This window comes from Microcebus murinus, chromosome 6, assembly GCF_040939455.1.
Source record: "Microcebus murinus isolate Inina chromosome 6, M.murinus_Inina_mat1.0, whole genome shotgun sequence".
Classification (NCBI taxonomy): domain Eukaryota; kingdom Metazoa; phylum Chordata; class Mammalia; order Primates; family Cheirogaleidae; genus Microcebus; species Microcebus murinus.
Genome location: NC_134109.1, coordinates 73803699 through 73831472, shown reverse-complemented (window position 1 = coordinate 73831472; position 27774 = coordinate 73803699). Strand labels below are relative to the sequence as shown.

Sequence of the window (27774 nt, the reverse complement as noted above, 5' to 3'; positions counted from 1 at the left end):
CTGTGATTCAATCATTTGTTCATTTCCACACTGTCCTTCAGAAGTGAAAATCTCCATTGATTTGATTCAGTCACATTATCTGTTTTTTCACTTTTATCTTCTTGGAAACATCCACCATCATCCAAGGAATTCCCTTTGCCTCTCTCCTGGATGTCTTGCTTCTTGGATTTCATTTTTTTGTTGTCGTTTTGGTCTTGGTTTTGGTTTTTGCTTTTTTTTTTCTTTTTTTAGCCTTCTTGCTTCACCACCTCACTTTGATGGAATACAGTTATCCAGTAGCTTTTACAGAAATGATGCATGAGAGGTAAAATCTTGTCTGAAAGTTTTGCAATTCTAGTTTCACAAGTAATTGATAGTTTAGTGTAATTCTACATTGGAAATATTTTTTTCTCAGCTTCCTGAAGGCTTTCTTCTAGCTTAGGATCTGGCTGTTGAGAAGTCTACATTCTGATTGCAGATCCTTTGTGTGTGACCTGTTTTTATGTTTTGAAAGCTACTAAGAGCACCTCTTTTGCTCTAGTGCCTGAAATTCCACAATGACATGTCTTGGCGTGGATCCTTTTCTGCTCTGAAGTCTCCCAGGAACAAACCTTAGTGTGGGTCTTTGTTCTCCATGGTGCTGGGAACTCTGTAGGTCTTTTCAATCTGGAAATGCTCGTTTCTCAGCTTTGGGAAAGTTTTAATATTATTTCTTTGTCAATTTCCTCACTTTTCCTTTTCTCTCTAGTCTCACTTTCTGAAATTCCTCTAGATTGGTTTTCTAATTTTCTTTTCACTCCTATTTCTAATCTGTTCTTCTTCATTCTTCATTCTGGAAGATTGTTTTCAGCTCTATCTTACAATCCTCTTATTTCTTTCCATTTTTTTCAAGATCAAGGAGAGAGTATTTTTCTTTTTCTCTGAAGGAATCCTTTCGTGGATACTTTTATAGCCATTTCATGAATGTTAACTTTTTCTTATCTTGAGATTAATTACAAGATTTTTTAAGTTTTATTTTGTCTTGTCTTTAAGCTTTTTCTCCAAGTCTCTTTTTTGCCCTTTTTGTTTTCTCAGAGTTGGGTGATCTTTGGTATTCATTCATGTCAGATAAAGGCAGGGAAAGCTGATTAGCTGTGGCTTATCATTTGCTAAGCCTCACTTTTAGGTAATATGGCAAAGATCTGGGCACTTCACTGTTGACCCTGAACCATACTATCTTTTTTTCTTGGAGAGTTTGGCTTCCCTGAAAAGTAATCCTCAAATTTGGGGAAGGATCGTGGTTCAGCTTTGCAGCTACCATTCTGGAACCTGAGGGGACAAGAGTAGAGGGGAGGGAACTTGGGTTTTACAAATCAGGATATAAACTTTCAGTTATTCACCAGTGCTACTATGTTCAACCGATCTTCTGCTGCCTTCACAAGTAGCCATTACCTCCAATTTCAGAGACTTTCTGGGGAAGAATCCATAGCAAGAATGGGCTTTTTTATTAGTGGTTTCTTCTCCATTTTCTTACTCAAAGACTTGAGTTTTAACTTTTTCATGGCTAAAAGTATCCATCTGCTGTCCTTTTCCCAAAATATCAATTTCTCTTCTTTGCTATCAATTTTTCACCTGTTGTCTGAATCCTTGTATATGTAAGCCTTTAAAAAAATCCCTTTACTGATATTTTGGTATGATTTTATGGATGGTGGGACAAAGATACAGTAGACCATTAAGTCAATTCTTAAAAATCTGGAAGAAACTATAAAGAAAACATTTTTCTATAGCATTAAAAATGCCCAAAGGCTTCTAAAGTTTCTGGCCTCTCATACTCTTTCCCAAACCCTGTCTTTCTGTCACCAGGGAAAATGAAAATGATAGAGTCAAGAGCAGATGTGGGGCTATCTGGAATGGTTATAAGATACATAGAAATTGAGGTCTAGAGTATGGGTGTATGTGCGCATATGTGTGCATGAGGGGTTGTCATCAGGAGGAAGGAGAACAAGGGACAGGATCAGGGACATTGGCTTCTATGAAGTAATGACTAACTTGAGGAGCCTTTGTGTAGGAGAAGCCTGTTGGTGGACTATACATCCTGCTTCCAAACAGAGGTCTGAGGGAGAGAAAGTTCGAATTGGCGACGATCTCATCCTCGTCAGTGTATCCTCTGAAAGATACCTTGTAAGTACCTCCTATCACAGGAGTCCTTCATTTTCACAGTTTTTTCCTTTAGGAATAGATGGCCAAGGAGAACTGAGTTACAGCAGGCTGAGTAGAATAAGATGCTTTCACACAGTATACAGTTGACCCTTGAACACCATGGGGGTTAGAGGGGGCCAACGCCCTACACGGTCCAAAATCCACATGTCATTTTTAACTCCCCCAGAACTTCTACTAATAGCCTGCTGTTGAAAGGCTACTGTCCCACTGTATCGATAATATAAACAGTCTATTAACACATTTCGTATGCTACATCTATTATGTACTGTATTATTATAATAAAGTAAGCTAGAGAAAAAAAACATTAAGAAAACCAGAGGGAAGAAATAATAATCATATATTTACTATTTATGAAGTGGAAGCAGATCATTATAAAGGTCTTCCTTCATCCTCATCATCTTCATGTTAAGTAGGTTGAGGAAGAGAGGTTGGTCTTGAAGTCTCAGGGGTGGCAGAGGCAGAAGAAAACCCACATAAGGGGACCTGTGCAGTTCACACCCTTGCTGTTCAAGGGTCAACTGTAACGTGTACTCACCATCAAATTGGTATTAACTGATCAGTACTTAAGTGCACATATAGCAATAACATCCATTGGGTGTTGGGCAGATGGGAGGAGAGGAGGGGTATATGCACACATAATGAGTGCAGTGCACACCGTCTGGGGGATGGACATGCTTGAAGCTCTGATTGTGGTGGGGCAAGGGCAGTATATGTAACCTAAACATTTGTACCCCCATAATATACTGAAATAGAAAACAAGAAAATAAAGGGTCAACTGTACTTGAGAGGTGATTAAGTTCTCTCCCTGCCACATGATCGTGGTGCCTAGGATTTAACGGTTAGTTATCCTTTATTATGATCCTGTGTCCAGCAAACCATGCCAAAGTGCCCCAAGCACTATTTGCACATTAGCTCCCATTATTCTGAATTTATCACATTGTTTAGCTCTTGTCCAGTGAAGAACAAGCCAGAAAGAGTGGAATACAGGAAAATGAATTTATGCTGGAGAAAGAAAGAGAATTTGAAATGTTTTAGCACGTGGGGTGTTGCAGAGGTTTGAAAATGCAGGTGAGATTCTGCAGCTGGGGATGGGGAATAAGCAAGTGCCACCAACATCAAGCCCTTGGCTGGGGACAGGGATGCCCACAGACCAGAGAAATGTCAGAGGAGTTTCTCATAGAACCAACCCTGTGGGCAGATTTTCCTTTGCCTTGGCCAAATGCTGGGTAATTTTTCCCATTCGTGAGTTCACTTATCCTACAAAGAACAGACATTTTATGACTTGGTATTGAATCAGATCCAGCTGAGGGGATGAAGTCAACATTTGTCTTCCATTTCTGTAGCTGAATATTCCCTTATCCTAGAATACAGTGTCCCACTTTGAAGCTGCTTCTAGATCTGGTAGAGAAATCTCCCACAGGCTATGTAGAAAGGGCTAGATGGCAGGAAGGCTGTTTAATCCTTGAAAAACTCTAGGTGAGCTGCTTCTGTCAGGACTGGACTGGTGATTTAAAGGATGTCTCATTTCTGTTTTTGCTGCAGCATCTGTCAATATCTAACGGTAACATACAAGTGGATGCCTCCTTTATGCAAACACTCTGGAATGTACATCCTACATGCTCAGGAAGTAGCATCGAAGAAGGTGTGCTTTTTTATATGCATTCAGCCCTGAGCCTGCCAGTTTCTCTTGTGGTGTATACATTGACATTTTCTGCTACTTCCCAGCTTCCACATGAATGTCTAGTACACAGGTAGCATGATTTCAGCTCAGCTGAATTTATTTCTCTGAATTCAGTGTGGGTTATTTTCTTTCCTGACTTCTGGTTATAGGAGCATGCCTGACATAATTTTTTAATCCTTTGGAGCCCACTACATTATTATTTTAACACTGCACATGTTCAGGACTTGGATACACACCTTCCCTCGCTCACTGACTTTTCATTTTTATTTATGGTTACTAGTTGTACTTGTACAGATCTCAGCAACTTTAGTTTTAGAAGTGATTATTTGCCAAGAAGGTGACATTTTTTATATTTCTCCCTATGCATCTCTCAACACGGGGGAAGGACTTCCTCGATAATGAAAGTATATTTGGCCATTTGTTTTTATTTGTATTTGGCATTGTGGAATGCCATTTAAAAATAAGTGAAATTTTATCAGTATTTTATTTTTCCTTTGGAAATAAGATCATCAAACGTTGATGAACATATTTTATTTCTTGGAACCAAACAAAGTCAGTGCATCTTTCAAGTTACATAATAAATGGACTGGCCTTACCTCACCCATAGGTAATACCACAGCTGAGCAGAATAATCAAATGTCAGTGACCTATGGGTTACTGCTTTACCTTTATAGCAAGATCAGAATTTTTAAAAATACTCCTATCACAGACTCCAGTCCTATTTAAGTCTAGTAGTTTCGAACTGGAATGCCCTTCTGTGCTTTTTATGTTTGTAAAGAGAGGGAAAAACTGAGAGCTGTCAAGGTGATACCCCAGTTTCTGAGGCATCAGGCTAAACTGAATAATCAGAAAAGGACAACAAATTCTTAACTATTTTGGCAGCAAGTGGAAGGCTTTAAAAGGCAGAAGGTGTTTAGCCCTCTCCTTTATGCCAAAATTACTACACACACACACACACACACACCCACCCACCCACCCACCCACCACCCCCCCCACCCCCCCCCCGTCTATTGTCAATCATTTCCTTTCTATCAGAAATCAAGAAACTCTGGGTTGAAATCATTCCCGAGAAAGTTTTGACTCAATCTTTTCCGTGTTAAATTTTTTGTTTTCACCATAGAAATACAATGATTTCCCGGTCCAGAGGGTTTGTGGAGATTAATTAAGTAGTGTTTGCAAATCGTGTCAAAAGGGTCCTCATACAAGTGTTGAGTGTGCTTGTTGTAATATAGCCCAGATAGCTCATCACTGAGTCGTCTGCTCTGTAGAAAATGCCCTTTAAGCATCCACCAGTGAGAAAAACTCACTTCAGCCTTTAAGGACATGAGTGATCTCCATCACAGTCTTTCTTTCCTGACTGCGGCCCTGATATGTTTCAATTGTAACAAGTTGTGATGCACCAGCACTGGGCAGTTTTCTCTGTGCGAGGAGGATATTGATTGATGGAGCCTGAGAGCTGTCAAGTGGGGACTCCACATGGGGCTAGCCTCACAATCCTGAGCTGATAGTTTAATCAAGAGCTTGGTCACAGAGGCTTTTAATTTTCTAAATAAATTGGCTGTTAAGAATTCCCCTGCAGAATATTATGAATAATTTTAATTCAGAAAGGATATACTTGGAATTATTAGTACAATAAGATACAGGAAAATTGGAAGACGACTTCTGAATATTTGAAAAAAATTTAAGAAAAAAACTTGCCTAGGTGAAAAAAACAAGCTAAGGCATATCAGACTGTCACTGTGCAAGATCTGCTGATATGCTGATAACACGCATTTCTCCTCTGGCGTGACTTCTCATTCTTATTGTTTTATTCTAGTACCCAAAATAGTTTAAGACAGCCCCTAAAGTAATCTAATTATGTGATTTAAAAAAAAAACAAATCTTATACAGACATTGAGTGTACTAGGTTCACATGTCTCCTGAGAACAGACTAGCCTAGAGAATTTTTTAATTCAAAGGAATAACAAATCCCTTTTCTTTGAGCAAGGTAAAGTTCAGACTGGAGCCTCTCTCTCCTGCTACTGTGTTCTTTGAATTTAAAGCTCAGATTTATTTGAAGACTAATCGGTCATCATATCCTTGAAGTTGATTGTTTTCTTCCCATCTCTGGACTCCATGGCTATCGAGCATTCCCGTTCTGCAAGCTAAGTGCTTGTTGATAAAAGCATCTACCTGTTCACTCAGGGACGCCGGAGAGTGATTCTGCTTTCTCCTTTGTGCTGTAGCAGTAGCATTCAGATTTGATCTGTGTTTGTTAAATGCATTCAAAAGCTAGACAGTTCTTAAAAACAGTTTGCTACCCCGAGCCCAACACCTTTCTTTCCCTTGACTGCAATTTGATCTGGATTTTGCCACAAAGCATACACAATGAGACTGTAGAGACTTATCCAGGAATTTGGTATTGGATGTGTTTACATCCTAAGCAATTGGAAAATCCTTATGTTCCTAGCAGTAGTAACAATATAATTTTCCTTTTGGTTTTTTAATGTCAATGTATACACTATTTTCACCTTTTTGATGTTGGACTTGCTTGTCTCTGAAACCCTATTTAACTTTCAACATTAGAATTAATGTTGTCTTTCCTGCCTGAGGCCTGAATTCATGGAATCCCTAGTTTACCAATCGCATCTCTCTCAGTGTTTTCTGTAACTGGCTCAAGCCTGCATGAGTTTACCATTTTTAAACATACTGTTCTCTTGAATAAACTTGCCATCAGTTCATGGTAGAATGTATTACAATTCTCATGTAGGATACCTACTTGGTGGACATGTAGTACGTCTCTTCCATGGTCATGATGAGTGTTTGACGATCCCATCTACAGACCAGAATGATTCCCAGCACAGGTAAGTCAATAGCTTCATCCTTCTAGCTGTCTCCAGTCTCAGGTGACTCACACTAAAGAGTTTGCATTTATATTTGGCCACATATGAATTCTGTACATGTTGGTCAATTGACAAACCTTCCCCCAGCCATGGTTCCCAGTTCGTAAAACAGAATTGGCAGTATGGTGGAGCTTGCTCACTGGAAGAGCTATGTACACATGCTGCTGATTAGGCCAGCTCTTCCATAGTGCTTCTTGAGCCCTTTATTTGCTTTGGTTGCTCTGGGATCTAAGGAGTTCCTGGTAGCATTAATCGTAGGTGGAAGCATCCACTTAGTTGATGGAAATCAGGCTAATCATTCTAGCGAGTCTGTGTCATACACAAATTATTCACCAGGGTCTTCAAAGGCAGATCATCTCTATTCTCTGCATTTTGTGTACTAAATAAATATGGTGGAGTTTGTTGATTTGGTTTTGCTTTATTATCAAATAGCGTTGGAGAAACCAAATCTAGATCCAATGAGAGCTAGCTTTAGCAGGAGGTGGTACCAAGGGCAGCACCAGGAGAGTGCTGCTGAGGGTGACACTTTCTTTGGTTCCATAGTTGACCCTTGATGAATGCTTTTCAAAAATTCAAAACCATGAGATGGAAGATACTAATCCAAGTTTTAAATTCATACTACAGAGTCCTTTAGTAGTCAATCATCAAAGGAACAGAGCATAAAAAGCTCGGCTCTATAACTATAGAAAGCTGATATTAAAAAAATCCAACCTCAGGTCCAAATTAGACTGAATATGGGACAGCAGTGAGTCTGATCTGCTGGTGATGCTTTCCTTTCCTTTTGTGTGACACCTACAGGAACCTTGTCCACTGCCTTTATTTTGCTTCATTAGAAATATGGGCTCACCAGTTTCCCAACTTAGACATTGTGCAGGTCAGGCTCCTGCCAAAGGTCACACACTGGCTGATTTGAGATAGGAGCCTGGAAGCCAGAGCTTCTGACTCTCCACTGGGGCTCATTCCTTATCTGATGTACTGAAAGACCCCCAGAAGCAATGTGCTTAAATGTATTATTACATGCCTCCAAAATCATCCACTGACAATAGGTATTTCTTATGGTTCTGAGTTGCTTCCTGCTTCCCTCATCCTCTAAATATCCCTTCCTGGGAACCAGATGGGACCCAAAACAGTGTCTAGGACACATAAAGCACAGACTATGTCAAGTGCCCTGGTTCATTCATTCACTGCCTCCCTGGGACTGAGCCAGTAGTTAACAGTTATCTCTGAGTAGAAAAGTTAGGTTGACCTGATTTCTTTTAGAATTGAGGATTCTCTACCCTATCACGTAATCCTATTCACTTGCAGTTTTCTTATTTCTTTTTATACAGTGAAACTATGCATTAGCCCATGTATTGTCTCTTTTATATCTTATTCTGCATCAAGGGGAAGGTTTGCAGGTGGATAAAGAACTGAAATGTTGTGAATCTTACAGGGTTATCTACACGTAAGAATGGAATACACCAGAACTTCCCTAGTTCATTCTTCCCATTCATGTTCCATTTTTAAAGGTACGAATTTGGAAAAAATGAATTGGTTGCCATGTGCAGCCCCCCAATATACCTATTGTTAAAATTAGAGCCAAATTAGAAATAGCCAGGGCAGAAACTATGCTATTTGGAGGCTTGTCATTTAGTGTGGGTAGTCTAGTCAAGCTATTCTGCAAAATCCTGCTTAAAAGGAAAGGCTGGGCAAGTGTGTGGAAGAGTCGGGGAATGAGGTAGATGGAGAGAGGTTCCCAAAACAGGCACACTGAAGCAGACCTGCACGCCATCATTTAAATACGAGTAGAGGTGGCCTTCCCTCAGCTGAAGAATCCATAGTTGCTAATTCATGTTTTGGAAAAAAGAAATTCACTAATAAAAATCAGAAGGTGCATCCCTTTCCTTTATAAGGGGTTGAGACTGGGGCAGGTGAGTGGCTATCAACTGATCTGTCAGTCAAAGCATGATGCCTTGGTGGTGTTTGGTGTGTAGGTGAGGTGAGTGAGAAGCCTCATCGCTGTCTTCTGTTGTCAGGTAAATCCTTGTAATTGGCCAGGATGGCCAGGAACACCAAAATCTGAGGGAGGAATAGGAAATAAAGATCATACAAAAAGATCCCAGAGGCCACTAAGGCGTGCAAGTGTTCCATCGTATTGGCCCTGACTCTGCAAAGGAGGAAGTCATTTTAATTCCCTCTAAACCCCGGGAGCAGCCAGGCAGGCAGCGAGGCTGACTGTCCCACAGTGGAAACCCGAGATCAGCAGTCTAACCCTCTGAGCTCTGATCCTTGCCTCTGGCTTGTCAAACACCCTGGGCTAAGTCACTTAACCTACTGAAGCTAAGGCTAAGCTGTCAGCTAAGCTTTCAAAAGCGACTCAGCTTGCCACCCACTCCTCTCCTTGGAATTGTTTTAGAGAACGAGAACAAGTTGTTTCAACCTCAGTAACCTCGTGAAATTAATTGGAGCAGGCCGCCCAAATGTCCCAGGTGGGAAGAACAAACCGTCAGGAATCCTTCAGATGTGTCAGAGATAGAGAGTCCTCTAGTGCTAGCTCCCGTGCTGTTTCACCTGTGACCTCAGGTGAGCCGCTTCACCCTCTCCACCTGAGTAATCCTTCCAGCCCCTGCTGAAGGGGGAGAAGCGTTAGTGAGAATCCTAGCAAATCTTCCTGCGTGACTAGGTCGTCAGTGCAGTACCTGGGACAGAAACACCTGAGCTGTCAGAGCTGTAAAGTATGTTGGATTTTTTTTCCTAATATTTATTATCTCCTGATAACATGTACATTTGAAAAAGGTAGAAATGTCCTCTACAATCCCACCTTCCATAAATAACCACTGTTAATGTAATGTTTCATAGTATTTCTGTGCCATTAGTGTGTTTTTCTATGCATGTTTATTTATATTTGAACAGGATTTGGATAAATCTACAATATATAGTAGTTTTTACATCCCTGAATATCATTGTGTGCATTGATTACTTAAAAAAAAAACCATTAAATTCTCACAACCATTTTGTGATGTACCTACCCTTAGTAGACCCATTTCACAGATAAGAAAGCTGAGGCATGGGGAATTGAAGGGACTTGCCCATGGTCACACAGCTAACAGATTCAAAGTCAGGTCTGTCTGACTTCCAAGCTCATATTTTGAACCACCTCGTAATTATAATTAAGTGCACATGCACATTTCCTCTTCACCTCTATAAAGTACCTACTGTCTTCAAAACCTAGATCAAGATACTTCTGGGGCTTGAGCATTTCGATTGTGGTATATACAAATCCTCTATGGTTGGAGATAAGATTTTAAATTAGTGAATATAAATGCAGTTAAATGATCAGTCTTTTGATCTATGGTCACAGGATTCTCAAAGTGGTTGGATTCAATATACCAGGTAATCTGAGGATCACTGTCCCTGGGACATTTCCTAAACTATGATTGTTTGTTTAATTCTATATTACTTGTGATCTAGGGTGGTTGATCCCCATTGTAAAAAATTGAAATTTTGCTAATTACTAGAAAAAACATCAGACAAATCCAAATTGAGGGACATTTCTCAAAATATCTGACCAGTACTCCTTAAAACTGCTAAAATGAAAAACAAGGAAAGACTGGGAAACTGTAACCGATCAGAGGAAACAGAGGAGACATGACAGCTAACTGCAATGTGGTACCTTGGATTGGATCCTGGAACAGGGAAAACACTTCAGTGAGAAATTCAGATGAAATGCAAATAAAATCTTGAATTTAGCTAATAAGGACATACCAGTGTTGATTTCTCAGTTTGACGAATTTATACCATGGTAATGTAATATGATAACATGAGGGGAAACTGAGTGAGACTACACAGGAGCATTCTGGACTATCTTTGTAACTTTTTTATAAACTTAAAATTTCTTCCAAAATAAAAATTTAATCTAAAAACACATTTTATCTAAAACTAATTTTGAACTCAGAAAAGGAGGCAATGGTACAGTAATAAAATCACAAACACCCCAACAACTGAACATAAAGTTTTGTTCTAAGTATCCTAGAACAATGAAAATGAGTTACCACCGTATTAAATATGTATTTTACAAAGTACAAGTACATTTTTAAAAGCTATACCACTACCTCACGGAGCTTACCCTGAAAGAATTGGAGCCTTCTGTGTCATGGTGTGTAACTGGGCTATTTTGACTCCGGATATAGAAACAGAGATGTTCTTGTCCCTGCCTTTTTCATCATACGCCTGAGATCCATGAGTGTCTACGATAGGGGTATGGTGAGCCGCTCCCTCTGCTTTAGCAGCTTTTATCCCTCCTGAGAGAGTGCGACTGGAAAACCCTACCTCCCTTTGACTCTTGCTTTGCATCTGACTTGGAAAGGGCTTAGACAAGCAGCAGGGGCTGAGCAGCCTCTGCAGGGAGCTGTTCCTCACCCCGGTGCTGATCCGTGTCATGCACGTAGGAGCTGATCTCCAACTCTGCTCACAGGAGAATATTCTATGAAGCTGGGGGAGCTGGGACACGAGCCAGGTCTCTGTGGAGAGTGGAACCCCTTCGGATAAGGTAATGGAGGGTCTGGGGGGAGGAGCTCTTCTCAAAATTACTTTTTTTTTTATCCCCAGTAAAGTACATCCTCTTAAACATTTCATTTGTTCCCCATCAGCTGGCAAACTCTTTGGTCCAAAGTTCTGAAATTTCTGTGACTTTGTTTTTAAAGAATGACACACAGACACACACACACACACACAGGATTTCTAAGATTGCTGTTTTGACTCTGAGATTAGTCAGCTCTGCTGCCGTTGCAGCAACTGAGTTATAAGAAGGCAAGCTTAGACATGGCTGCAGAGAGCCATCAAACTTCTCCTACCATTTATTTTCTTAAACAGATTCTCTAGAACCCAGGTAAGTCTTCCCTTAGTAGCTTTGTTGGCACCAGTAGAGTTAGCTTTATGTGACAGAGACAGGTAGTCGTGATGGCATGAGGTAAAGAAGACCAAAACTTCTCTGAAACATGGCTATGAAGAAAACAGTACTTACTAGGACTTTCCAGAGATAGTACTGTACCTGGGAAGAGGGTACAATACCTGAGAAGCAGGTGACTTTCCAGCCAGAAGTTTGAGTAACCACAGGTGGTTGCTAAATTTCAAAATACTGAAGGAGGGATCTAGTTAAGCACAGGACCTTTTTTGGCTGAGAGGGTTTGTGAGTTAGGCTAGAACTACACTGCTTGGGATGGGAGAGGAGGGTTAAGTGTCAACCTCTGGCTTTCCTTTTCTGCCTTTCCCTCCAGCTTTCTGCTTAGTCTCTCCCTGAATACATAATTAAAATAAAAATCTTTCTCATGAGAGGTGTGTGCCCCAAAGGGATCCTCAAGATAATCCACTGGTGAGCAGAAGAAAATATTAGAAGTTCTCTCACATCATACACACGCATTCACATTTTCTACTGAGAAACTGTTTTAAAAGCAGTTTTAAAGAATATTTGGTTTCAAGGGGTACCCAGTTATTAATTGTCTTGAGGCATTTGCATTCTCTTTCCAGCCCTGTTAAAAATCTAACATTGATATACTATTCTCAGGATATTAAGCCTGGCCTTCTTGCTTAATGGGCTTTTTAAAAAGTCAAAATATAATAGTTATGTGATATGTGTATATATTTCTAGTTATGATTTGTTCATTTCTCCAGAGACCTACACACGAAGAAGTTAAGCCTTTTATCAATGTAATTTGGATTCATTGGTGCTCCAGAAAGTTGGATAAAGTGGAAAGTGATTTTAAAATGTGACACATTTTATTCTAACTTAAAAGATCAACTTTGAGTTACAGCTACTCAGTGAATAATTTCTCCCCTAACACTTACCATAACTTTTGCTGAATGCTAATCTTTTGATGAAGGGCCATGAAAAGGTCAGCATTCAACATAGGATCTTCCTTGTCTTATTCCACTCATCCTGCTTTGTTTTTCTTCCATGGAATTTATCTCCTTCTGATATAACACAGCATTTGCTTATTATGCTTGCTCGTTGTCTACCTATCTCTGGCAAGTGTAAACTACACGAGATTTTTACTATTTCTTAAAGGTAGGGCTCTGTGGTAGTAAAATTTTTGAGTTCAGATGGCACATTTGGAAAGACTCTGCTTTCCCAGAAACAAGTTTTCATTAAAAGACAATCTTCCTATCCCCTTTGGGGTTATCTGCATCAAGATGCTTCAGCGGAGTGAAGGAAAATTTGGAACCTTGGGACTTCCAGTTATATTACACTGTTGACCTGTCCTCAAGATGATGTTCCTTGTTGGTGTCCTGAGAGGAGCCTAAGACAGCACAGGCTTATAGGCAGATGTGAAATCCTAGAGCAAGCCAGAAGGCAGGTGCGTTGTCCCCTAAGGATGACCACTAGAAGAGTCGTAAGCCTGCTAGCATGTGTAAGAAGGCACAAGATAAATATTGAAAAGAGCTTATTTTTGTAAAATTGCAATCTTTTGTCTGTTTCATCTGCCCAGCTGGAGTGGCAGCAACATCAGATGGGGCCAGGCTTTCCGACTCCGACATCTGACCACAGGCCACTACCTGGCCTTGACGGAGGACCAAGGCCTTCTCCTGCAAGACCGGGGAAAGTCAGACACCAAGTCCACGGCCTTCTCTTTCCGACCATCCAAGGTAAGGTGTGGTAAAGTGGACTTTGAGACTGTTCTCAAAGTGAAAGCTTGGAAACCTCCAGATAGAACTATAACTGAAAAAGAAAGTAGGCTGTAATAGAGTAAAATCCGAAATTAGACCTTAAGGTAAACACACTCAGCATATCTGCCCAAAATAAGAAGAAAGATTAATCAAATTGCTTTGTGTCCCATAGAAGTACCTTTTAAAACATTTCTAGCTTTGTCCTGTGGCAGACAACCATATACCTTGTAGAATATGAATTCTCTGGAAAATACCAACATGAAAGAAAACCTATGAGAGCTCAATGATGTACATCAGCTAGTTCAGCAAGGCAGCATGAAAGCTTAACTAGAAATTCAAATTCATGGGTAACTTGGTTTGGTTTACTAGGGCCAGCCACAGAATTGGCTATGTGTTCTTTGCACCTTGGTTTGCTGCATCACCTCTCTCCTCTAAAATGTAGTCTTTTACTTGTAAACAGATCTTCCTTCACTTCCTTAACTGGGTTTCCTGGTTTCACTTGGGGAGTATGATGAAGTTTTTGTGACAGCTGGTTGCATTACTAGCAAACACACACACACACACACACACACACACACACAAATCCCATTCTCTTCTTTTACCTTTTGAATTGAGTTCATGGAGGAATGTGTATGTGTGCTTTGGATGAAGGTTGAAGCTTTGAGCAGGAGTAGAGTGAAAAACCCTAGAAAACACAAGGATCACAGGAATGGACACTGTTGCTCAGAAGCTAATAGAAAATATTATTGCTATTTAATACATTCTAACTTATGTTTAATAACTTCCAATTTACAGTCTTCATTCCTGTAAAACAATGGTAACATGGAGACTTGAGTGTCAGAGCTACAGTTGTTTAAATCCAAAGGTGATTTCTTTCAGAAAGATGCAAGGAAGACATAATTCTGGACATGCGATCGTCTGGCAGTTATTTGTATTATATAAAGTTACAAGTACCTTCTCCACCCTTTTCTTTGGCTTCCTCTACTCCCCAGATTTTAGCTTTCTCCTCCTGTCCATCCTCAGCCTTCATTAAGAGTGGATCCTATGGTAGTGGGTCAACCCTAAGTGAGTAGCTTTACCATTTGATGTGTCTATAGACAACTATTTTTTTTCAAACCTCCATCTTTAATGTTCAGCCAGGTTTTGACTCTGCACAATTCAGAGCTGGCTCTAGTTGGATGGTCAGAATTGCATGCTGAGCTAACTTCTGATGGACAGTTGGATGGTCTGCCACTTTATGATTATTCTGAAAAGATCATCCAAGCATAAGAAAGGCTGTGCACAGACAGATGCACAGGTACCAGGAAGTCTGCACTTCCTCAGAGGAAAGCTCAACATCTCCTTAGGGAGCTTCATCTCTACTTTCGTTCTTTTTCACTCTTTTCCAGAAATAGATACTGTTTTGTGTTCTCAACATGATTTCACTAAAGGGTTATCGACAATTCTGTTCATGTAGGACTAGGTAAATTTTAGACAGAGATCTCCGCTTCCTAGTGCATCTGAAGGAAACAGTCTTTCAGCTCTGCCCTTCCTTGAAGCAGGGCCTGGAGTTCTTTTCCCCTCATTTTATGGCTCTATGGTCTTTTTTGTTTTGTTTTGTTTTTTTTTATTTTTTTATTTTTTTTTTCTTTTTTGCTCAAGAAACTGAAATCTAGGCTCTATGGTCTTTTTAAGCATAGAAACTATTTTGATAGTTTTTCTCCTTTAAATTGTGCTACATCAGAATTAGGCATCTTTTACACCTATACTTTAAATATTAAAATATGTGAGTTCCCACCCATACCTTTCTAAACTCCCCTCAAATGTCAATCTTCCATCTGATTCTCTTCCAGTGGTGTGTTGGCTCCTTGATTTCATTTTTTCCGAGTATATCTCCTTCATGTTACTACCTTTTTTTTTTTTTAGATTCCCAGCACTAGAGGGATTTGAAATTCAAATTTATATCTATTTAGTAAACATTTGGCCTCCAGGCACAAAGAGACTAAAAGAATTGGTGAAACAAAGCAACAAAAGTGAGATAAGAACAAAGAGAGACAGTGGGACATGGGGTGGGGGACAGGAGCAGAGGGGGGAGCAGGCGGAACATGACAAATGGCTCACCATGGCTAGGGACCAAGCAGGTGCCTTCTAAGAATGCCAGCATGGCCGTTTTCTTATCTGAGCACTCTGCCTCCTTTCTCCTTGGCCCACGCGGGTCGTGCTGCCCCAGGACAGAGCAATGACCTCGAGGTCTTTACCATTCCAGAAAAAGGCTTCTCTGACATCAGAGGAATCAGGCAGCCTTCCAGGCAGCTGGCAGGATCCTGTTCCAAGGGGACTCTTCCATCGCGTCTTTCCTGGCTCAGCCTGTGGAGCGTGGCTTAGCTAGCACTGTGCCGCGGTCTCTGGGGGAAGCAAGAAAAACGCAGAGCGTCACAGAAGCCTAGTAACACTGCTTCCACTTGGCACCCCTTCCAGCCTCTGAACACGTTTTACCGTCAGAGGGCTCATTGCTTATCTCCCCACGTGCCTCCATTTCCACACGCAGGGAGGCAAGCGGCGTGTGGAAATGGCTGGAAAGTCATCATTGTATCATGGGGGCCACCAACATAGCAGGGCTGGAGGTAAAAGTCACCCGTGAGTCGCATTGTCCTGTGCACTTGGCAGTGTGGGTGCATTTCACAGGCGTCGCTATTTAGTGAATTTAACTAACTCTCAGTGCAGTCGTAGTCAGCCCAGCTGCCGCGATTTCAATTGGAAAGAAACTGAAATTGAAATGCCATAGGCTCCATGACAGGCCAAGACGTAGCTGTGTTCCCACTGGAAATCAGGGCTTGCTTGGGACATGGTGAGGGCAGGGCATTTGGCATCTTAGACTATGAAGCTGTGTAAACACTAAAACCATGTAGGGGAGCGCACAGCTGCCGCACGCAGCCCCAGTAGCTGTGGGAGAAGAACACTGGAGGTGCTTTGATTCTCCGGGCCTCCAGGTGCCTGGTTAGTAAGTGCATTCTTACCTGACTGGGTGCAGCTTTCTTCCTTAAATACACTCTCATAGTGCTTCCCCTCCCTGGGCAATGGTGATGTCCCCCAGCAGGAAGAGATTCGGGACTCTATTTTTCCACAATGTGAAGGTGTTGTCTGGCTAGCCCTTGCCTGCTGCAGGTGTTATTGACAGAGTGGACAGACAGCAGGCTGAGCCCATGTTTCAGGATGATGGGGGCGCAGGAGTTGGAAGCACTCAGAAGGCGGAGAGAGACGGAGACAGTAAACTACATCCTATGTGACTGGGGCCATTGGGTGGAGGGGCGAGGGGAAGGTGAGCAGGGTGTTCATCTGATCCTCCCTGTATGCGGGAGAAGTGGAAAACCAGAAAAAGAGACTCCCAGGAGAGGCATCCTTTGGGCTTCAGTCACGTGTTTTGGGAGGACACTGGGTTTGCTGAGCCGTGAGTCACTTGGTAATGATGAGCTTCCCACCCCGTGTTATCTGTCAGGTTGCATTAGCCTGTGACAGCTATGACTACTAAATCGGGGGCCAAGGAGCAGCTGCAGGTGCATGTTAACATCTTAACAGGCTGCCTTTATGAGAGAGATGACAGGTGCCCCTGTGGGTCTTGTATGTGCATTGTAAGACAGGGGTGTGGTTGAGCCTTGCTCAGAGGTGACCAAGTCCCAGCACCAGCTGCAGTGATTGGCCCCTGCCTGGCTCAAACGGACTCGCACTGAGGTCTTTGAGCAAGCTACATGAAACATGTGGAATAATGTGCAGATGTGATCTTGATCAAGGTCCCCCCCCCCCGTCCACCTCAGCAGGATGATCCAAGACAAACTGGAGGTCTGGGATCTATTTTTGCCTGGAACATGCAGCATCACAGCTCTGTCCCTCTAATCTGAGGGACATGGTGTGCTATGAGACATGGCATGGCTTCAGCATTGCCCAGATCTGGACTTGACTCCCGTCTGCTCTCTGTGAAACCTGGAACACAATTCTTAATCTATTTGCACCTCCTTTGAAGTCTGATCCTTTTAGATCTGACGCTGCCCTGCCCTTCCGTCATGTCTCTTGCCACTTGCTTGGTTGTGTTGAGCTCCAACATACTAATTATGTATTAGTCTTCGAGCATGTTACTTTTTTCTCACCACCAAGCCTGTGCCTAGGTTGTTCTTGCCCCTCCACACACCACCACTAAAGAGCTCCTTCCACTTCCAGCCAAGTGCCCTCATGAGAAGATGACTCGCTCCTGCTTTTCTTATCACTGTCACTCCTTGACCAAGAGCCCTTAGATGACAAGGACCATACATCCCCTCTTTTGCCTTGTATCCCAGCATCTCACACGGTGTGTAGCATGTAGGAAGTTTGGAAATTGCTCACTGAAGGGATACGTAAATATTGTCATACAGTGAAATTCAGAGTGAAGTCCTTTTCATTTTAACCTTTGTCTTTTTCATAGACACGACCTTGCCATTGTTGTGTAATCATTTTGCTATCGTAATCCCTTCCCTGTATACACATTCAACGAGAGAGATTAATTTTATTTTGAACATCTAAGTCAAATTTCTGTGAACTTGATTTCACATCATTTTTCCGTGGTCTTGACATTGCAAGGCCATTCCCCAAGGATTGTCAGATAATGTGATTTAATATTTACTCTGGCATGGCAATACTGTCTATTTAGATGTCATGTCTCAATGTCAGTTTACAGCACTGAATTCCTTTCAGGGAAGGGTGAATTAATAATGGTAAAGCAGGCCTGGTTACAGGTAGCCATTTATTTTATAGCGCTTTAAAAAGCCACTTTAAATGACCATACCATAAGCCTTGAATGATTGAGATAGAATCTCAGATTTTGTTTATTTCACTGTGTGAGGGTATAGAGCTGTGATTGTCCCCAGTTAGAGGACACTTTTTCTTAATCTATAAAATCATTGAATTCATTTTAGTAAACATTTATGCAGTATCTACTGTGTGCTAAGCATGGTGTTCTTGGCCAACTGTGACTTTCCTATCTGCCTTTCGCATGCCCTGTAACCTCAGAGCCTCAGCAACACTAAACAAGGTGGCAGCTGGGCTCATAGTGTGTCATTCTATGAAACATGGGTGCTGAAAACATCTATTTCCTTACCTAGTACCAGATTGGGGGAAAGGAGGATATAGAACAAAAGAGAAAAGTAGAAAGGAAAAAACATGGACATTAAGATTCAAACATCTAAAGAAAACACCAGTTACTACAGCTTCATTTTAAATAAAACCTACAGAGGATTTAAAAAATTTAAATTGACATGCTCTCTCTGATCTTTATTGTTAAAAGTGCACCAAATAGAGAGGCAGTCAAGGAACACCATGGGGTTTGAAGTGAAAGAAACCTGGGCTCGAACCCTGGCTCTGCCATGTGCTGTTCAATCTTTTTGTAATGATAGGGATAAAGAAATGTCTTGAAGGATTGTTGTGAAGATTAAATGAGACCAGGAAGGTGACTGAGAAGCTGGTTCCTTATCCATAGAATGGGAGAGGTGCTGCCTACCTCCAGGGGATGGTACAGGGATTAAACGAGAAGTATGGAGACAAGAGCCCAGCACAGTGACTTCTGCTCAAGAAACGTCCCTGCCCCATGAGGCCGGTGAATCTGCTCCCCCAGCAGGCGGTAGACAGCACGAGGTCTTCCCTGTCTCCCCACCCAGCACGGAGGCTTTGCAGCCAGCCTTGTGGCCAGCTAAGGCTCTTAGCAGTGTCTTACAGTGTGTGATTTTTTTTTTTTTTTATATAAAAGCAGCACTAAGGCCTCAAATTCTAGATGAGAAATTCTGAAGGTTAATTATATTGGTGTAGAAATGTAATTCCTCAAGCTTTCTCCAGAGCCACCTCGGAAAGAGTGGGCTAACCAGGACTTTCTTTAATGTTTACCCCAGTATTCGGGAATGGGCCCCATTTTCCCTGATCTGCTTTTCCCCTGAAACATTGTTGGGCGCTTACAATCTAGTTGTCTTCTATGCTGGCAGGTGGTTTAATTGTATTAACAACAAATTCACTTTAAATTAATAAGCATGAATTAGGATCTACTCCGTTTCAGATATCACCCTAGATGCTAATGCTGTAACTTACAACTCGGCCATCTCTGGCCATATTTCTTTTTCAGTCCATTGTTCACATTGGTGCTGGACTGGTCATTCTAAAATGCAACCCTTATGTGTCAGTGGCTTTCCATCCCCGATGCTAGCTTTTCCCTGGACGAACTCTAAATAATGAATCTACAGGGGAAAATAAGCAAAATGCTGCATTAAGCAGAGTTCAATAGGTTGTTTTGATTTTTTTTTATTTATTTATTTTTGGTTGATGATGATGTTTGCTTTTTACCACAGGACTAGTAAGAACTTACGCTATTGTAATATTCCTTTGGACTCTTAGAAGAAGATGTATTTGTCCAAAGTCAACTTTTCCCGTAGGAAGTCTATTAACATTGTGACCTTGAGAAACAAGGTCTATAGGATGAAATTCAGAGTTTTTAATTTTTGTTCCTGTCCCTTTCTGGATTTCACCTTTCTCCTTGCCATGCTGTGCCCGTCTTCTAGAATGCCTTTCCCTCCAGATTCCCCTTCAGTCCTTTCTCCCCAGGCTGGGCTCATATCCAGTTACAAATCTTGTATAAAACCACCCAACTCCCCTGGAATAATTACTCCCTCTTTCAAATTCCAATTGTACTTTAAATATAGACCACATCACCTTGTTGCAATTATTGATTTATAAGTATAACCCTTAAAGTTTGTATGAACCCAAAGTCATTTTTTAATAATAGTATACAGTTTCATTAAACAACTAAAACATGGATACAATTAATCACTTAACTCTGCTAATGGTAATAATAGCCACTCAAATAATTCTGTTCAAATGACAAATGGATTTTGGAATCATACCTGCTTTTGAATTCTGTCCTATTACTTACTAGCTATAGGGCCTTAAGCAAGTTGTTCATTCTGCAAGCTTCAGTTGTTTCATCTATAAAATAGGATAATAAAAACAGTAGGGCCATTAAAATGTTTAGAGAAAATATTTGTAAAGTATTGTGTATAATACCTGTCACTTCGTAAGTTCTTGGTAAATTCACTTGATGTTTTTTTGTAAAGTACTTAGCATTATACCTGGTTCAGAGTAGGCACTCGGCAACTGCTAGTTCTAGTTCCCATCTTTGTCCTCCTAGAAATCTTAAATCTGGAGAGCAGCTACTTTATCATCTAAGCCAAATACTAACATGACCATTATGATGTGGTCCCCAGCATTTCCTTTAATAAGCTGTCAGTGGAGGCAGGCAGCTTCAATACACATCAGGCCAAGGAACCTCCTCCTTCCTGGGATCAGCTCATCATCTCACATAAGCAAGATTGATGCAGATGAATAGAGATACAAATTGAATGCCTGCAGAATGATAAAACAGAAACAAATTATTTGTAACCCATTTTAAGCAGAGCGCTATGTGGAATACAAAAACAAACGAATGCCAGTTTTGCACTTCTAGAGTTTTCAATCTGGCAGGGGGCAGCTAGTGTACCAGTAACAATTTCCTACATGTTTTAAAATGTAGCTTTTATTATTTTTTTTATTTTTTATTTTTATTTATTATTTTATTATTATTATTCACATAAGACAAATGATTGGCATTGAAAGATAGTTTGTTACATTTCCCCAGAGTGAGTGGCACAACACACAATGCAGGGCCACACGGGGAAACACTAGGATCAGTCAGGAGGGAGAGAGAGAGGAAAAAACATGGACAAGAGCCTTTTTGTGACTTCCACAGAAAGGGAATGGGTTAAGCAGGGTAAGCATGTTTCGGGTTGGCTAGTTGAACACAGAGCTGCTACTAGATGTCTGATACCTGGGCCTGGGTGATTGGGGCAGGGAATGGTAGCCTGGAGGGTAGGAGCTCTATATAAAGGAGGTGGTTGGCTTAATGGGATCTGGGTTGGTTTCCATATGAAAGATGTGCTTTCAAGGGTGAGTCCTTTACTATTTTTAGGAATCCACTAGCCCCGGAAAGGGCAGTCCCTGCGGGGTCAGCAAGGCCATGAGAGCAGAGAGGATGCACAGGCGTCCTCCAGCTTTGGATGTGGAGACAGCTTGATGGATGAGATGTTCTGTGACTTTTTATCTGATGGTCAGCCAGGTGCTGTCACGTGAGGAGACACGAGAGGCTCAGGAAAACAGTATTACACTCACAGGTCCTACAACAGGATGTATGGTGGCCACACAGGGCCACATGGGAAAGCACCAGCATGGGCAGGAGGAGGAGGAGAAGGCCTGGGCTACCACCTTAATTGGGGTTTCCATGGTCAAGGTAAGACAAAGCTGGATAAACAGTTTGAGATTCCCTGGTCTGAATAATTTCAGCAGGCTCTAAACTATCTAAGAAGGTCCCTAGCTACCTGGTACCTGGCGCTGAGATGATTAAAGCAGAGGAATATTGATTGCTTCCTGGGGTACAGGCCAGATAGTGGAGATCTCACTCTGGATTGGTTAGTTTGCATATCAAACACATGCAGCTGAGCCATTTGCTGTCTGAGAACTGTCTTGCGGCCAGCCCCACAAGAGCAATCTCCCCAACCAGAAAGGTTTTTAAGATGCCAAAACATCACAACATACAGAAAACTTCAAAATATAAATAACATGGATGTAAAGATGCGAGACAAGGTAGGAGAATTCCAAGCACAAAGTCTAATGTCAGTAAAGGCCCAGAGAAAGGGAGCATGTGGTCAATCAAGATAAGTGATCATAGTCCAATTTGGTTAAAGTATATAGCATATAAGAACTTTAGAAATGAGAATTGAATTCTCCAGGAACTCGAGGATTATTGAAAAGGAGTGATTGAAGTAGCTCTGTTTAGGAAAGTTCCATTTCTAGCAGTTCGGGTGACTGCATTTGGGGCCATACCCAAGTAAAAACAGTAAGGAGCATGAGTTCATGCTGAAGTCGAAAGGAAATCGCTAACCTGCTGTCAACTGCCTCAAGCTTCTCTACACTTGACCTACTTCTCTACTTCCTCGACCTCTTGCACTTCCTTACTGACTTGTCATTGTTGTTGAGGGTTGGGTTGTTTGTACCGTTGATTTCGTCTGTTAGTTTTTGTTGTTTCTGCTGCTGCTCTTTTAAATTAGAAGTGGCCACTGCAGTGACTACCATAGAAGTTTAAAAGATGGGTCTGTTTTGTAAAGGCAGACACAGGGAAACACTGTATTCTACAGAAATGATGTTCTTGTTCCAGTGACTCTAGAAAAACAGATCCTAGTATTTTTCTTTTCATAAAGCCATATTTAAATAAATGAAAAGTTGAAAAAAGTAAGTGAAGTAATGTTATTCATTGATAGCTTGAGAATATGTATTAACCAGGCATTAATAGAGATGGATGTAATTATTCATATTTAACCATGGTAGTGTGTGTGTGTGTTTATTTCACTGCATTAGCTTTGGTTAGAGAACAGGCTAGAGATGAAGATTTTGGCATCTTTTAAGTCCTGTTTCTGGTGTGAGTGTCTAAAGAGCTGGAGATATTTCTGAGATGAAAATCAAGTGTCCATTGTTTGGTAAAATAAATGCCTTCTTGACCAATTGCCCATAAAGTAAATCCTAATATATTCTGTTTTTCCATTAGCTTACATTATAAAATTACGTATAAAATTATGTTTTTCTGGAAATGTTTACTTTGAGAAATAAGAAGTTATATCTAACAAGCCACCTAATGTTTTAACATACGTATTTAAAAAAGAATTTCCTTATGAAGTATTAGTACTGTTCAAAATGATCCTTTAAGTATATGCAAAATAACTATTTTTGCTTTTATAAAGGTTTGAAGACAAGAACTTAAATGAAAAATAAATACATGTGAAAGAAAAAAATTACTGAGCTATATGTATTCATTCCTTCAATATTTGTTCATTAAGTAACTGATAGGTGCTAAATTATCTGTATTAGGAATCCAAAATAAATTGAAATTTGGCCGGTATCCTTGATTTTTTTTTTCATAGCCTGATAAAAAGGAGGTATCATATAAACACATTTACATTATGATATACTGAGTGCTCAGCAGGGGGATGAGATCATGCTATATATAACAGGAGAGACCAACTCTGCTTTCACAGAGAAGGTGATATCTCAGCAGGGTTTTTAAGGGTGAGTAGGAGTTTAGAGTAGTGGGGAAGAGCACAAACTCCGGAGCTGACTTCCTGGTTGAAATCCTGGCATTACTTCTTGAGTGATCTTGGGCAAATTACTTCCTTCATTTTGTCATCTGTAGAACTGGGACAATATTTGCAGCTAGCTTCGTTAGAGGCTATTATGAAGAGTTAATGCATGTAAAGAACTTAGATCACTGTTGAGCATGGTGAGGGCTCAGTACATATGCTGCTATTGTTCCATCATTAAGAATGAGAGGAATGTTGCAAGCATAAGGAACAGCATGCTACATTTTTTATCCTGTAAAAAGTCCCAAATGCTGCCTAGTTTTAATGGCTTTTACAAATGAGCAATTTAACGCAAGATGTAGGGAAAAAAATGAGAGTAGAGTAGAACCATTCAGAATAGAGCCACAGAGACTCTGATTGATGAGGAGGAGAAAAGTTGCCATGCGTCAGAGATCTACTTCATGACACACTCTTGTGATAGGCACTTCTGGTTGTCACTCAGTTGTTACCTGATGCACAGGAAGTCCCCTTTCCATACTGGAGAATAGGTAGTGAAATAGTAACAATTGAAGAATGAAATCCCTGACTACAACACACAACCCAGGAGGCCCTAAGAAACTATTCATACTTTGCAAAGTGTGACCTTAATTTAAGGCACTGTAGCACCCCCTACCTACTGAAAGAGTATCCTTTCTCTGCAAATTTTTGTAAAAGATATTTATGTGATGTCAATAGGTATGTTTACAGCCCCTGAGTTAGGGAAGTTATATAAGATAACCATTAAAATTACAGACGATATCATTTGCTAAAAATAAGTTAATTGGCCAGTAAAGGGTTACTTACTAAGTTTTCTATATCAGCATGAGGAAAGTAGAAAATATAATGCAGACTTATATAAAATCGGAACAGATGACAGAACCTACAAGCTGCCTCCTTTTCCCATGGATGTTAATAATCACCAAATTAGCCAACACTTGAAAGCCATTGACTTTGCAATGAACAGCAGGTGAGGGAAGCAAGTCTTTCTGAAATCTTGACTTGGACAGGCACATCACGATTATTTTGGTAACTGATCCCCTGACTTACAAATTCTGCAAAGGGAATTTGTTTTATATCTTGAGTTACTATTTAATCAGATATGCCTATATTTGTTTATTTTGTGTGTATGTGAATCAGGAAATCAAGGAGAAATTGGATTCCAGTCACAAGCGAGAGATGGAAGGCATGGGCCTTCCAGAGATCAAGTATGGAGATTCCGTCTGCTTTGTCCAGCATGTAGCCAGTGGTTTGTGGGTGACGTACAAAGCACAAGATGCCAAAACACCCCGGCTGGGACCTCTGAAAAGAAAGGTGAGACATGAACAGGTCTGTCTACAGTTGTTTTAGACTGAGTTGGAAGCAACTAGGCAATAGAAGTGAATCTGAGAATGAGGTGAACATGATTATGTTTTATTTCTTACTATTCTGAAGAGTTATTCTGTGAAAGATTATACACAATTCCTCTATTACATCAGCCTCATTTGGTTACTCTGTCCCTATATTCAGTGAAAAAAAAAAAAAAACCAGTCGAATATATAGCAAATCTGTGAGGAGGAGGTGGCATTTGTTTAATGTACTCTAAAACCTGATCTAAATGACTTTTGGTGGTTTGCTGTCTGGGGATTATCCACATCATTGCTCCCTTCACTTAAATGGACAATTGAGTTATTGTGCAGTTTTCATAATATAGAGACTTGAATAGAATCTCTACAGAGAAAACGCCAATTGCATAATAACAAGCCCACAGGAACTGACGTGCAGAAAGAACTGTTGTGGAATGATGCCATATCCACAGAGAATGTATTCTGATCTTAGTGGCATCACAGCCTGCTATAGTGGGAAACTAGCTTGAATACATACAGCATCTTTTCTCCAGAAAATGAATTGCCGTAGTAGTGTTTCTTTTGATAGGAACCAGAGAATGGATGCCAAGGGTGTGATGCTTTTTTTCTTGAAAAACTCTTACAAAATACAGATTTGGATAGGTCCCAGGATAATGTTCTAGGAGGCAACATAGACTGTAGTTAAGATAGATCATCCTAATGTGGTAATGATGAAAGGTTTCCCAGAATACTGGTTATTTTAAGAAAGACTATTGGGAACAAATATAAGGTGATAGCTTAGTTTTGTGTAAAGCAAAATATACCAGGAAAATACCTAGAAAAGGGAAAATGAAATGATCAAGAAAGGATAGAAAATAGAATAAGTGGTCACATTAGACTAGCTTGTATAAGCCCACCCCTTCCTCTGAAAGCAACTACTAAGGCTGGGTAAAATAAAAAACAAAAAACAACAGAAAAACAATCAAACCATTTGAAGATTTCAACAACCAAGCCCCCAGGACGTGGGTGCTAAAGATCACACGTAGAATGTCAGTGCACTACGGTGAGCCTGCCTTCATCCCTGTTGTTCCCCTCAGCGCATTTGCTGATTTGCAGAGGTAGGGCAGGGGGTCTTGTGTTAGCTCCACTGTGCTGGAGAGACAGAATTAGACATAGGGTCAGCAGGGGTTTCTGGGACTTGAGAGGCCAAGGGTCCAGAATGGAGGGAACTATAGAAATGTGAGCCTGAAAATCTGCATGCCATTTCCCCTAGCATCCTAAGCTAGCCATAGATGGAATGTGAAGCCAAGATAGCCAACAGGAAGCTTCAGCCATGACAGAGAGGAGCAAAGCAGCAACATTGACAGCATGACAGTACTAGGGAGACAGACATAAGTTGGGGTTCAGGGCTTCAGAGTCCTCCTAGAAAATACAGTAGGTTTTCAGTTGAATCCCAGAAGGGCTGCGCCTCAGGAGTGAGGGGTACACCCTGGGAATAAGGGCAAATTGAAATTAAATGCCAAAAACCCATCCTCTACCAGCAGAAAACTAAATCTTCTATAGCGTACAATAATAATATGTAGAGTCTTTACAGTTTTTCAAACCTACTGGGGCAATGATAGCATTTAAAGAAACTGGAATTTGTGGATCCTGGCTGTGACCCTGGGTGGGAAGGGACACACTCCAAGGGCTCTGTCAATGGGGAGAGATCCCAGTTTGCATTGGTGATTTATTGTCCCTGTCCCTGCCTGCCTTGTCTAGGACCATAGCCTATAGATCCATTTAACTATTAGAATATGCATGTGAATTTGGGAGGGTGCTTTCAAAAACACTCTCTAAATGGTGTCATAATGTTCAGTCCTTGACAGGCCTGCACTGCTTCATTTCATAAGGAGCAGGTTAAGCTCTCTCTCTGTCTCTCTGAAAACGCAAAGCATGTCCAAATCTGTGTTAAGCATTTTATGAAATGAATAGAACCGTGAGATAGCGAAACCAACGGAGAACACACACAGTGGAAACCCGGGTAGTACCCACTGTAAAGGAAGCTCCCTCCTTCCCATCCCCACTGTGGGCTGCTCCTCTCTGTTCTTGGATGTCGGATTCCTGGGAGAGAAAAAAGACTTTGGAAACTGAGCTGCTGAGATCAGCAGTGTTCGTGATAACAACAACGTTCTAACAGCTGCATGCCACCCAGTTCCCACTGCTTGCTTGTTTGGCTGGCCAGTTGGAATGTGTTATCTGAACAAGCAAAACCTGTGGATTTGGGTCTTCAGGCCCCAGGAATCTGGGACTGAGGCTAAAGTGAACACGGTGGCAACGTACTGCTAAATCCAAATGCAACATTGTTAACTGGGAAGATCTAACACAGTAATGTTTTATAACAGTCAGTGAATCCCATGATAAGGGCATCCTTTGCTAAGTTTACACCACAGTATGTAGATGGATGTGAAGTCTTTTTTCAAAAATGAAAATGAATTTTTGCAAGCCTGTATTTACCTTCCTATGTGAATTCGTTCTATCAGGAAATGCCTTCAAAAGAATAAAAAGTAAGATATTTTTCACATGGAAAGGAAAATAAGTTGTTTCTTTATGCTTAAAATGAGAAAGAACCAAAAATCTTTATTCTAAAGATATTTTTTGGAGCCACACCTTTCATTTACATTGAACTGACTTCTAGAACCTACAAATTGTCTCTATTCACTTATTCCCCTGTTGAAAAGAAGGCACGCCAGGGAACTTGAACCAGGGTCAAACCATCTCACTTAACATCATCACATAATTGACCCTTTTAAAGGAAAAAGCCACTGACCTCTACACCAAAAACTGCTAGTCCTCCTCCAAAATTGTATCATGATATCCTTAGTGGTCAATAAATATGCTTA

General features: G+C 40.9%; 1 protein-coding gene across 5 annotated transcripts in view; it reads left to right on the top strand.

The window, feature by feature from the left end:
- The window catches only part of RYR3 (ryanodine receptor 3), a 505145-nt gene that overhangs the window by 201367 nt on the left and 276004 nt on the right, over positions 1-27774 (top strand). For all 5 annotated transcript variants that reach the window (XM_076004231.1, XM_076004228.1, XM_076004227.1 and 2 more), the window contains 6 exons: positions 2027-2139; positions 3721-3820; positions 6609-6702; positions 11195-11269; positions 13206-13362; positions 24708-24881. In XM_076004231.1, the coding sequence (XP_075860346.1) occupies positions 2027-2139; positions 3721-3820; positions 6609-6702; positions 11195-11269; positions 13206-13362; positions 24708-24881 (713 nt within the window). The remainder of the gene's footprint in view (positions 1-2026; positions 2140-3720; positions 3821-6608; positions 6703-11194; positions 11270-13205; positions 13363-24707; positions 24882-27774) is intronic.